The following is a 13,473-nucleotide window of genomic DNA, read 5'->3' as shown; positions in this document are numbered from 1 at the left end:
TATTGGGATCACTGGAGTGTGGCAATTTCCATGCTGGAATGCAGAAAGGATCTGCACAAGAGATATTTAAAATAAAAAACCCAGTAAAGAAGTGAGTTCTGGAAGAGAAGAAGCTCTTCCTTCAGGAAGTAGAGAAAGAACAACTCTGTATTAGACAGAAAGAAAAGGAATATAAAAATAGTTTGTGTGAATGTTTGTGTAGTGTTTTGTCTTCTATGTTTCTCTCTTGTCAGCTGAATTACAAAGAAAGAGATCTATTCATTTTTAGATTTAAAAATGCTTGTTTTGTGTCTATATTTTAAGTTTCTGTTTGTCAGGCATCTTGATTCATACTAACCTGAATTTTTCTTAAACTTTCAAGTTTCTCTTTAGATGGGTCCCTATGTCCCCCCACTCCCCAGAGTCCTAAAACTCTTCTCTGAGGATTCTGAACTCAATAAGAGAGAGTGATCTCTCTCCACATGGCTTGGGGAAATCTAGGGAAATCCAATCTTTTCCCCTTCCCTATACAGCTTTCTACATGGCTTCAGGGAAGAGTACAAATTTTAGAGTTGAGATTGGAGTCATTGCCATTTTGCTCCCCAGGGTCATCTCTAAAATTTCAAGCTAGTTAAGAACTGAAATTATCCTAGAATTCATATCTCTGTAAGATTTGAATAACGTGAGCATAAACTTCCTAAGAAGTTACTTAGGAGAAGAAAGAGTAGACTCCTTCCATTTCTGTCTTCTCTACTTCTCTTCACCTTTTTCATTCAAGAATGGATTTTCCAGCTTTGGAGATTTGAAGTTTCCCAAGTTCCTACTGGTATCCTTCTGGAGTCCCTAGATGAACTGATGGCAATGTCTACATTGGGAACAAAGGGAAGATTGGATGTAGACTCGTGGTTTCACAAGAAGCCCAATAAAAAAAGGTACACTATGCCTATGGAAGAACTTCATGAGTACTCAATAAAGAGTTAAAAAAAAAAAAAAAGCTTTCTAGTAACCAGGAACCAAGTACTGTTTCTTTACCACATATATTCTCTATAATCTTAAATCCATTTTCATCGGGACTCTGTATATCCCAATGAGAGAGAATGTAGGAAACATTTATTTGGGGGAATATTTTATACCAAATATATTATGTTAGTAGGTACCTTTTTCTAAAAGCTACTTCAGGCTGTCTTACTAAACTGATCCTCAACTGACAATCTGTAGAAAATGGATTCTGATAGGGGCTCATGAGATATGCAGAATTAAAAAATACAATTCCTTTAACCCAGATTCCTAAGAGAATTTAACATCCAAGGTTTGGCAAAACAGATTGTCAATTTGAGAGGGAGTGGAGCAATAAATGTTACATCTAATCTACACAATATTCATAAGAGAATACAAAAAAAAAAAAGAACCCACATCCAAACTTTTTTTCTTTCATGGCTGATATAAAGAAAAGGCATCAACAAATTTAAAAAAAAAACTTTCTGAGATAGTTAAAATTTTATTAGTAAATTTCAACAAAAGGATATTAATATGCTTAATTTTCTATTGCATGAGACCTTTAGCTAAAGAAAGAATGAATGGTCCTAGGAAAGCCAAATGGTCCTAGGAACTTCTACAAACTCATCCTCAATTTGGATGAATATACAAAAATCCCTATTCCCCTAGTGGCTTTAAGTACCAGCAACAAAGCAAATATTTTCTTCCATTTCTCTAGATCACTAAAGGTTGCTATAATTATACTTCTGACAAGAGGCAAAACAAATTACAAAAATAATGAAACATTTCACTGTCATTAAAGATTAAATATGAGCTCGCTAATCAACTGCTGAAAATACCCATACATAATGCAAGGGACAGACTGGTCATTGCAGATTGCTCACTGAAGTGGGGGTGATGCAGAAGAAGGGTAAAAAAAATCACAATGGAGCTGAACAAGTCTGCATTAGAAGGAAAAAAATATATCCCCAGGGCTTTTTCAAGGTCAGTTGACTAAGGCTGGATGAAAGTGCAGAATGTCTCAAACACCCTGAAAGAAAAAAGAAAAGGAAAGAAAATTACCTCCAGCAGCAAAACAAAGTCACAGTCATTGTGGTCCCTGGTGAAGGAAGTCCCTCAAAAGAAAGGGGGTGGTTTGAAATTTCTCCTTTAATTCATCAGGTTTAAATGATTATTTTTTAATTATGCAAAGCACCAGTGAAAGGATTTAATTTTCTAGTCTACTTGCACTTGATTCACCCAATGGTCTATCTGCAGACATATTAATAGCTTGTTGACTGACACCTAGCATGCTGTGTTCTCAGAGATAGTCAAACCTGGTTCATAAATAACAGCGTGCCCAAACAAATATTGTTGTCCAACTGCACAGTTACAGTGAGGACTTCAGCAAAGAGCAGCACAATTTAAATGAAAATACTGCTTTATACATTACATAATAACAATTAGGTGTTTTGCTCAAAGAATAAGAAGGAAGCATTCTGAGATTTATTGGGACAGATATTTGTTTCCCTCTTTGAAAATCATACTAGGTGAGAATGAGGTAGGGAACCTAGAAATAGAGGAATGGCCTTACATGATTTTTTAACACTATATTTCTCCCCTCATCTTCTATAGGAATGGAAGCAGAGAGCCCAACTGAAATTTTGGTTTGTTTCTATTACACGTAAGGTATGGGGTTACAAATATGAAGAACACAGACCTTGGGCATTATAAGCCAATATAGTAGAGATAATAAGGTAAATATGTAAATAGTATTTGTTCAGGAGTCTGGACCTGTCATTTAATTTGCAGGGAATTCTAGTGGGAGAGAATTGTGTATCTGTACACACAGGTAATTGGATAGCAAATTATAGTGAGGGAGGGGGGATTTCCTTAAGTACCTATAGTATACCAAGGAATGTGCTAAAGGCTTCATAAATATTATTTCATTTGATCCTTACAACAATTTAGAAAAGTAGGTGATATTATAATATTCATTTTGCAGTTGAAGAAACTGAGGCAGAAATTGGTTCAGGATCACACAGCTAGGAAGTATCTGAAGTCAGATTTAACTAAGATCTTTCTGACAATTGGTTTTCTACTTCCTATGCTATTCTCATCTTAAAATCTTAAGAGTGTTAAGGATGGAGAAAATGACTTGCTCTCAATCACCCACCCAGCTGATTTAACTAGTGTCAAGAAGACCAAAGTTCAAATATCTACTAGCTGTTTGATTCTGAGTAAGTCACTTAACTCTTATGTGCCTCAGTTTCCTCCTCTGCACAATGGGGATTATAAAGAGTCCTCACTTATGAGGATTAATTATTGCAAATTACTAATTGCAAAATACTTGGTACAGTACCTGGCATGTAGCATTATATAAATTACATAAATATTAGCTATTATTATTGTTATCATCATGATTTTGATTACTGTTATGTCAGAGGCAAGAACTAAATCCATTTGCCTCTTCCTGACTGCAAGACCAGCCTTTTTATAGATGGACCATCACTTAGATCCAGAATTGTAAGGGACCTTCTGGCCATTTAGTCAATGGTCTCATTATACAGTTGAGAAAACAGCCACAGAGAAAGGGAGTGCTTTCCCCAAAGTCATACAACTAGTGAGTATCTAATGCAGGGCTATGAATTCAGATCTCCTGATTCAAGCCCAGCAATCTCCAAACAGCTTGCTACATAGTATTTCTTATTTTAAAGGCAAAGAACAATGTAAATTGTGGTGTGTTAAGAAGAGTATTAAAAGCTATGATTATTAAAATTAAGAAGAAATTGCTTCTGGTTGAAGAAATCTAGGAGAGCTTCCTGGAGGAAGGATGCAGCTAGGCTTAGAGGATGGGTAGAATTCCAAGGGTCAGAAGTGGGAGGAAGGATAGGAAAAAAGCATTCCAAGGCAAAGTGATATTTAATCACTTGCTCTCTTTTGCCTATAGCCTATTTCCTCCAAATAGATTGGAAGCTTCTTAAGCTGTTACTCATATTTATTCGATTTTTACTTATTTCTAGGACAACTGAGTGGCACAATAGTGCACCCAGTGCTGGTTCTGAAATGAATACTCATCTCCTCGAGTTCAAATCTGGACTCAGACATTTATTAGCTGTGAGACTTTACTCCATTTGCCTCAATTACCTCATCTGTAAAATGAACTACAGAAGGAACTGGAAGGAATACCACTCCAGTATCTCTGCCTAGAAAACTTCAAATGGGATCACAAACAATCAGACATGACTGAATGACAACAAAGCTTTTTTTTTCTACCAATGCCTAGAATAGCGTCCTATATATAACATGCTCAGTGAATTTATGTTGAATGGATGAAATTTCATATTTAATTATACTAATTTTCAAATATCTCATGTTATAGGGGAAAGCAGAACTCAATAATTAGCTTCTGATTCTGTGCTATTTTTAAAGTTTTTTTTTTTTTTTTTTAAATCCACTAACCTGGAGATTAGTATACCAGGAAGATGAAGCATTGTGAAATAAATTAATTGGCATGGAAATGGGGATTGGGGGCAGGGAAAGATCCCTGTCAGACAACTAATAAAATGTATCTTAAAAACTGCTGGGTTTGGGTTTTAAATTATTGTTATTCAGCAACACTGAATTGAAAATCACAGCAATCTTTTTCCTGACATCACCACAGGGAGGAGTGACCTTCATTTGGAATTCTTGGGGTTATAGATCTAAATGCTGTACAAAATAGTATCACTTTTTATTTACTCTTCATTACTCCCCCTAAAAATAGTACTATGATAGATAGCATTAAAAAAAAAAAAAAACACTAAGTTAGCTTTTTTTTTTTTTTTTTTTTTTTTTGGCCATTTGAGGAGTTTGCTATCCAAGTGCTAAAAGAAAAATAGGAACCAAGTTGGACAAATGGGAAACTTACAAAAGAATCATAGGAACACCAATTTCAAGATGGGAAAAAATCTTAAAATCACTAAGCCCAACTTTTTCATTTTATAGGTAGTAAAAATGAGGCCCAGAGAATTAAATGATTTATTCAAGATTATACATTGACTGCAACAGGATTTGAATCCAGGTTCTCTTGGATTCCAATTCAGTTCTTTTAACATTACATCATACTGCCTTCTAACTTCTCTGAAACACCCTAGCTGATGCATTAGATAAGGAAATACAGTTTTTTTAAAAAATAAATCAACAGATATTTAATAAAAATACTTATTATATGCTTTTACTGTGCCAAGTGCTAGGGAAACAGAGACAAAAAATAGTCCCCAATTTCAATTCTGCATTCACAGAAAATACTCAAAACTAAACCAACATCAAAAACCTGCATTTTAATGATACACCAAGTAATTTACTTCTATGATCCAGTGATGATTCTAGCCTTGACAGAGAGGATCTTTTATGATAACTTTATTGCTTCTCTCTTAGCTTTTTTTTTTTTTTTTTTTGGCTAAGTAGTCTCAATAGATTTAAATTGTACCTTTCAACCCACATGTACAAAAATGTTTGTAGCAGCCCTTTCTATAGTAGCAAGGAACTGGAAAGTGAGTAGATGCCTCTCAGTAGAGAAATGGCTAAATAAAGTTATATATATGAATGTTATAGAATATTATAGTTCTAAAAGAAATGATCATCAGGATGATTTCAGAGAGACCTAGAGACTTACATGAACCAATGCTAAGTGAGTGGAAATAAGAGAACATTGTACATGGCAACAACAAGATTATGTGATGATCAACTCTGATGAACATGGCTTTTTTCAACAATGAGATGATTCGGGCTAATTCCAATAGATTTATGATGGAAAGAGCCATCTGCTTCCAAAAAAAGACTATAGAAACTGAATGTGGATCATATCATAGTATTTTCACTTTTGTTGTTGTTGTTGTGGTTTGCTTGCTTGCTTTTTTCTTTCTCATTTTTTCCTTTATGATCTGATTTGTATTGTACAGCATGATAAATGTAGAAATATGAATAGCATAATTGCATATTCATAATATATAACAGATTACTTGTTATCTAGGGAAGGGATGGAGAGAAGGGAGGGAGAAAAATTTGGAACACAAGGTTTTAGAAGGATGAATGTTGAAAACTATCTTTGTGTGTACTTTGAAAATGCAAATTTAAAATAGACCTTTAAAATTAAAAATAAAAATATTTAAACCAAAAATCAATCAGTCAATAAATTGTACTATTCTTACAAATGATGGGTTTACTCATTCCTCACAGGCTACCCCTGATGAGATAGACATTTTGCCTTATTTTAACATGGGTGAAAGCAAGGCAGTTGGCTAACATGGCAAAAATAGTCTGGTAAATCAAGACCTCAAATTCATGGTTATTCATGATGTTGGTCTTATTTTATTTGTTTGAATTGCCTTCCCCCTGACCCCAAGCAATCCCAAACAACTCTAAATATTCCTGATTTCTCTCCTGGAAATTGGAGCTATTGTTAGTTATTTTTAAAGAAGACTTAAGACATCAGGAGGGTGTTGTCTTAACTTGCAAGTAAGTTGGTTTTAAGAAAGGCAGAGAGAGCTGTGGAAAAAGTCATCAACTATGGCCCTGAAAGCAGTGGGAGACCTTGGCTTTTTTAAAGTAAGGTCTTTCGAAGGTCCAAATTTGTTTGAGGCAACACCCATTGAAGTAGTTAAAGATTAGCTAAGAATTGAAGGCAAAAGATAGCCTAGTTTGCTTACATAAAAGAATCAATCTGGAAAGAGATGACCCCTCAGGGTTTCTAACTAGTACAGAAATAATTGCTAGGTACACTCATTGGAACCCATTAAAACCTAAACAATGAGCAAGTGAGGCTTGGTTTGGGACTTATTATTGGCCAATCAGTGAGAGCTAGAGTGATTTGGATTTAAAGGCATAGTCAAGTAGCTCCTTTGGATTTTCAGTTTAAGAACTACATTTCAAGAAATCATAAAAAAAAACTACATGAGACAAGAGAGTTAATTGTTCTAGTTTAGGAAAAAAAAAAAAAACACCACAATGATCCAATAAATAAGGGAAAAAAAATGTAGCCCTCAAACCTAGGGAAAAGATAGAAAATATAATTAAGGAAGTTGCTACCAGCCTTCTCTTTCTTGAGCAATCCAAATGCCACAGGAATTTATAACATGATAGTCTCCCCACATACTTATGTTTTTATGTACTAGAACATACAAATAGCATAAACAGAGAAACTTATTTTGCTTACTCGAATTTTCTCTAAATTAGCATAACTTTTAACATAATCCATAAACCTCATTCTAATTCCTCTATCTAAGGTGAGATTCACCTCTAATAGATGAAACTGTCTTAAAATAATGACAGTCTTTCCTTCAAATATTCATTTAAGTTTGATTTTCTCTCCATTTTCCAGTTCATCTAACTATGCAACAATTTTATAATCTCCTATCCTCTTTGTAGATTTCTATTTTCTCAATATCATCCTTTAAGCAAATACATTTGTTAACTTAGGGTTCATTTACATTTTCAGAGCCAATCCAAGTATGTTTGGTTCATGTACAAGGTACTAACCAGATTCATATCTACTTTCTAGCCTGACTGAGGCTTCAGAACTTTCACCCTTCATGTCACTTATATGTGAAATATAGTGACAAAGACTCCAGAATTTTCTTGCCTAAGCAATTTGAGAAACTTATTTATTTTAAGTTGAATATGATAGGGAGCTTCTCAATAGCAGTTTGTTGTTGGGAGGGGAGGGGAAGGACAAAACTATTCCCTGAAATATTCATTTTCCCGGAAAGATTGTTCCTGGGATCATTCTGTTTGACCAGTTATTTGTGGATGAAAGTTTTCTAGAACATCTTTTAAAAAGTTTATTTATTTTTGTTTTAGTTCTGGACACTGGATGATGAAAAAAAAAAAGAATTCTATATTCGAGGCAATCAAGCCGAGAATGAAGGGCAGGTGTCATTTTTCATTTTGATAAGCCAGTGTTGAAATCAGGCCCTTTTATCCCCCTCTTTTCCCTCAGAAGCTATTGTGAAATTTATAGTAATCACACTTCATACTGGCTGACTGCCCATCACAGAATGCCGAGTGAGTAATATCTAGGGAAAAGGCTACATTTTTTTTTTTAACAAATTCTCATTTAACTCAATTCTGAAAGATGATTTGGGGGGTGAGATATGGGGGGAAAAAAACTTCACACTGGCTGACTGCCCATCACAGAATGCCAAGTGAGTAATATCTAAGGAAGAAACTACATTTTTTAAAAAACAAATTCTCATTTAACTCAATTCTGATTTTTTGGGAGGGTGACGTATGGGGGGGAGAAACTCACCCAATCTCTACCACAATTCATATTTCCAAAACTTCCAAATTGGTGGAGGCCACTGGGTTGACTTCTGCTTTGTATCCGGTCTAGAAAAGCATTATTTACCCTTAAAAACAATGAAAAATGCAAGTTAGTGGAAAGCTTGCTGCAGGCTTGGGAGATTTTTGAGAACCTAATGTGCTATGTGAACCAACCGTACAGATTGCTTTTTTTCCCCCATAGCTTGGGAGAAATCTGTGGCAACCTTTTTTCCACATAAACCATCCTGACATGCTGATAACAGACCCATACACTGGAACTGGTGCCAGCCTTAGCTCAGAGCACCAGGGCATAAATGCTGAGTTTTACACTCTAGCCAGCTTATGGCATTCCCACCCCCAACTCCAGCACAGCAATAATACTGCAGAGATAGCTATATCTCACCCCTCAGGGGACATTGCCTTACCAACTAGAAAGCCCAGGGGCTGTCCGGGGACAGGAGGCAACAGATGTGGCCATCCTTGGCTTTGCTAGAGACCAAAGTTAGAAAGACAGTGGAAACTGAATTGAGGAGTATTTAACAGAACAAATACAGGGGGAATCTCAGTATAGTGACAGAAGGGACACTCCCCTTTGGCCCCAAGTCCTTAATGCCTTCAGGAGTGGTCGCCAGGAAAAGGGCTCTGATGAGATATAGGAACGGGGATTAATAAGAAGGAAGAGAAGGTCTAGGAATAGCTGTAGAACAAAAAGCAATCTACTTTCCCAGTTGTTTCTTCCCACACCACATGAGACATTTAAAAACTTACTACAACATCAAGAAATACACGGGGCCAAGGGAATGAAAGCAGGATGCAGGATCTTAATATTCTTTAGCACAATCTTCTGTAAAAGATTGCTTTTAATTGATAAGAGGGCAAAGTACATAGAGTTCTGAACTGGATGTTATTTTTAACATCCTGAATTTGAATCTTGTTTCAGATACTACCTGTGTGACCTTGAACACTTCTACATCTGAAAAATGGGTATAATGATAACACTTACCTAACTCTACAAGTGAGATAACATAATAAAGCCCTTTGCAAACTTCAAAGTATTACATAAATGCTGTTCTTAAGTCAAACAATGGAAATGGAATAATGCTATTTTATGACTTAACCATGAAGATATTAGGACTTTGTCATCTCAGATACATAAATATGAAGTATTTCATTTAATATGTAGTTTTCTTTTTAAAAGTTACTAGTTCATTTTTAAAGTTTTTTCTATCAAAAAGTCTTTATTAAATTTTATTACCTTTTTTATAATAGAAATTTTATTTTTAAAAAGTTCATCTTGAAAAAATTTTCTAAAGTAGGATCTACCTTTAACTCTTAGTATGGACTGAATTTTTTTTTTTTTTTATCACAACTACTTAATAATAGTCATTTTGACTTCTCAAAATTACTGGAGTCCTTATGAAGGAAGTTTATGTTGCTATTTGTTCAAAGTACCATAGTAATTTCTAAAAGGAAATGATGTGAGCTATTTCTGGATTACAGTTTTATAGCCAAATAAAGATAAAGAAAGAGAAAGGGGAAGGGAAACACTGATTTTTAAAAGGTTTTTTTTTTTTTTAATGGGGACTTGATAATATAAAAATCTTAGGGGGAAAGTCAATTAAGGGAGCTAGTTACTAGCATCATTCTTAAATTATGTAAGAAAGGCAGGCAGCTAGGAGTTAGAGTATAGGATTAAAAATCAGGAAGATCTGAATTCAAATCTAGCTTCAGACATTTAAGTTGTGTGACCCTAGGAAAAATAATAGTACCTAAAAATCACATGGTGATTGTAAGGTTCAAATATATATTATATATAATATATAAACATATATAAATAAAATATGTAAAATATATAGATACATAAAATATATAATATAGAGATCTAACGATATATAAATATGTAAAAGAATCAACATATGCATATATATAGACAGTTTTTTAAGTGAAATATTTGTCAAAGGGGATGACTTGTCACTTTGATGACACTTGTCAAAATGTCAATGCCTTGGTGAATTTGGGAGCTTTGAGCCAAAGGACATTATGGTGTCTAAATCAATATCCAAGTCACTTTTCAGAGTTCTGAAGGCCTTACTGAAGATCTGATTTTGGTTAGAGCTGTGTTAACCAATTCCTGGATCATAGTTTGTTGGCAAATCATATTTTTTCCTCTGGATTATAGCTGTCCATTCATCGTTTTCTAATGTTCTATGATACAATGGTGACTTGGATTCTTAGTATTGGAAAACTATATTTTAAGACCTCCTAAAACTATTATCACTTTAATGACTATAATGTAGTTTAAAATGGTTAATATTTAAGTCATTTTTCCTAGTCCCTTTCTACCTCCCTCTCCCCCCCTCCCCAAGGAAGGGTAAGCCGTACATTATTAAATAAGAATAGAAATGGGATAGATTACAAATGGCATACATTTCTCTTTAGGAGCCAAAGTTGATATTATTGTAGATAATGATGATACTGCAGATTTCATACTTAGGGCTGGCTTTTTGTTTTTTGTTTTGTCATTTTATTCCAAATCTGGTCTCTAAAAAGCAACATGCATCACAAGATCTACTTGATCGGGTGGTGGTAAAGCTTTATCTATACGGCAGGACTCAGGATTATAGATATAGACCTCTAAGAAACTTTAGAGATCACCTAGTCCTACTTCTTTGATTTTATAAAGAAGGAAACTCAGATCCAGAAATAGTAAGCAACTGAGTTGGTTCTCAAACGCAGGTCCCCTGGTTTCAACTATAGTATTCTTTACATGAAACGTTTCCTCTTTTCTAAATGCATTCTTCTCAAACTATGAAAAACATATTTGACTAACCACTTAGGGACAGCAGTCCATGTATAATTATTACCTTGGAGAATTAAGTTTAAAAAAAAGACTAAAAATATGATCTTTAAGAGAAAAAAATTGTCTAATAAGAGCTTAATATACTTAAGAGGCTTTATTCTCCTTGTACTTATACAACTTTTAAATGTTAAAAGCAGGTAGTATTCCTGCTCAGTATAAAGGTAATGAATTAATCAACAAATATCTATTAAGCACCTACTGACAAGACTGGACTAGATACAGGAGCTATAAAGACACAAATGAAATAGCCCCTGCCCTTAAGAAGCTGACATGCTATTATTTTCCATCAGGCAAGACAGTATGTATTATTACATATGGAATACATAGAAAATAAATCATAAATGGAAGAAAATGAATCTCAAACTTCATCAGGGACTTGAACTGAATAAATCATTGGGTTCAGGAAATACCTAGACATTTCTCTTTAACATACTCAATACATTAGAATGTAATCTCTTTGATTATTTCTTTTTTTAAATTTCTTTTTGCATTCACATTGCCTCACACAATGCCTAGGATATAAAGTAGATCGTTATAAAATTGTTGTGGAACAAAAGATCCATAGTTTTGTTATTATGGACAATCCACATTTGCAAATATAAAAATTCATCTCCAGATGGCTAACATGCTACTAATGAGTCTTCCCAAAACTTGTTGGGGTCTTTCAAAGCCACAAAACTGTTCATACTCTTTGACCCAAGGATAACACTTCTAGGTCTCTATCTCAGAGAGGTCAAAGAAAGAAGAAAAGGATTGATACATACAAAAATATTTATATTACATCTTTTTCTAAGTGACAAAGAACTGGAAATTAAGAGACCACCCATCAATTGGGGAATGGTTGAACAAATTATGATATAAATGTAATGTAATGCTAATCTAATCTGAGAAATACTGAAAAGGACCATTTCAGAAAAATGTAGGCTGATGTCTATGAACATGATATAGATTAAAGTAACAAAAACCACAAGGATGGCTTATATAAAAAAAACTAGCTTAAGAAATCTGATCAACACAATGACCAGTCATGATTCCAGAGAGCTGATGATGAAGCATGTTCCTCTTGACAGAGAGGTAATAGACTCATGGTGCAAAAATAGATATATTTTGAATATTGCCAATGCAAGAATTTGCTTTGCTTGACTATATATTTTTGTTGTAAAGACTTCATTTTTCCTTTTTTTCTCTTCCATTAGGAGGGAGAAGAAATTAGGCGAAATAGAAAACAGATTTTTGTTCATTGAAAAAAGTACAAAATTAAAAATTATAAAATTTCAATATCTCCCTTAGAAAGTTAAGCTTGTCAAAAGGAAAAAGAAGGGAACTCAGGCTCACTTAAATAACAAATCAGAAAAAGACCTCAATGGAGATTTATTTTAATAGTGTTAAAAATATATAAGCATAGTCATAATTCACATTGGTTTCCTAATTTTTAATATATAGTTAAATGAAAAAAATAACTTTGGATACTTTTGAAGATTCAGAAAATTAATAGATTTCACCTTGGTTCCTAATTGGTCTCGCTTGAGTTCCTAATCCTTGTTCAGTCTTTTCTCTCTGGAACTTGTATTCCACTCCCTCTGAATCATAGTGTCACAGAGTGTCAGGCTCAGGTGTCAGATGAGCTCATTATGGAATTCTATCTAAAAGGGTTTGTAGAAGCCCCTGGAGGTCTCTATCTTGGAATTCAGGGCTAAGGTTTCTTCCATGTGAGACTCTTAACAGGGAGACAGCAACTGTCCTTTTCGACTTTAATAAAATTATGGCCCAGGAGAAAACCTCCCTTGGGCTCTCCCCAGATAAACTGCAGACAGCTTTTACTATTGTATTAAGGAGTGAAGACGGGGTAATTTCTTAAGCTCCAGTAATGAGGCCCAGTGGCATGAAACATGCTTTAATGACAGGATCAGCTGTTTAGAAAACCGATGGCTGGGTTTGTTATTCTAAGGGATTTCTTTATGGATTAAATTTGGATGTAGGATTTAATTATAACCAGTGCAAAGAGAAGAATGAAGGGGGCAGAGAAATCCACTCTCAGACCCAATGGGCAGAGTATTCAACAGCACAGAAAATGAATTAAAAGAACCAAAGCCTGGGTTACCAAAATACATTCCTACTACTGATAAGACCCATTTTTTAAAAAAATAATAATAAAGTGACCCTTTGAAAATCTGGCCCACAGAAATGGAGCCTGTCTACTAAAAACTTGACCATTTTCTCTAAGGAGCTTAAAGGCCCCTCAGACACAATCCAATTAATCCTCAGAGCACCCAGGAGAAATGCAGCAACACACTATCAGAAACTGGTTTGTAAAAAATACAATAATAGGTTCTCCCCATTAGGAAGTACCTTTGTAA

The 13,473-nt window shown here is 34.5% G+C and overlaps 1 protein-coding gene across 2 annotated transcripts in view; it reads right to left on the bottom strand.

Moving 5' to 3' along the window:
- Positions 1-1,457: 1,457 nt before the first annotated feature.
- The window catches only part of EPSTI1 (epithelial stromal interaction 1), a 105,634-nt gene continuing 93,618 nt past the window's right edge, over positions 1,458-13,473 (bottom strand). For both annotated transcript variants that reach the window (XM_051983861.1, XM_051983862.1), the window contains exons 11-12: positions 8,243-8,342; positions 1,458-2,005 (exon numbers count right to left, since the gene is read on the bottom strand). In XM_051983861.1, the coding sequence (XP_051839821.1) occupies positions 1,997-2,005; positions 8,243-8,342 (109 nt within the window). In that variant the 3' untranslated portion in view covers positions 1,458-1,996. The remainder of the gene's footprint in view (positions 2,006-8,242; positions 8,343-13,473) is intronic.

Source organism: Antechinus flavipes, chromosome 3 (genome assembly GCF_016432865.1).
Source record: "Antechinus flavipes isolate AdamAnt ecotype Samford, QLD, Australia chromosome 3, AdamAnt_v2, whole genome shotgun sequence".
Classification (NCBI taxonomy): Eukaryota; Metazoa; Chordata; class Mammalia; order Dasyuromorphia; family Dasyuridae; genus Antechinus; species Antechinus flavipes.
Note: the sequence above shows the minus strand (reverse complement) of the source record. Positions and strands in the feature narration are given on the sequence as shown.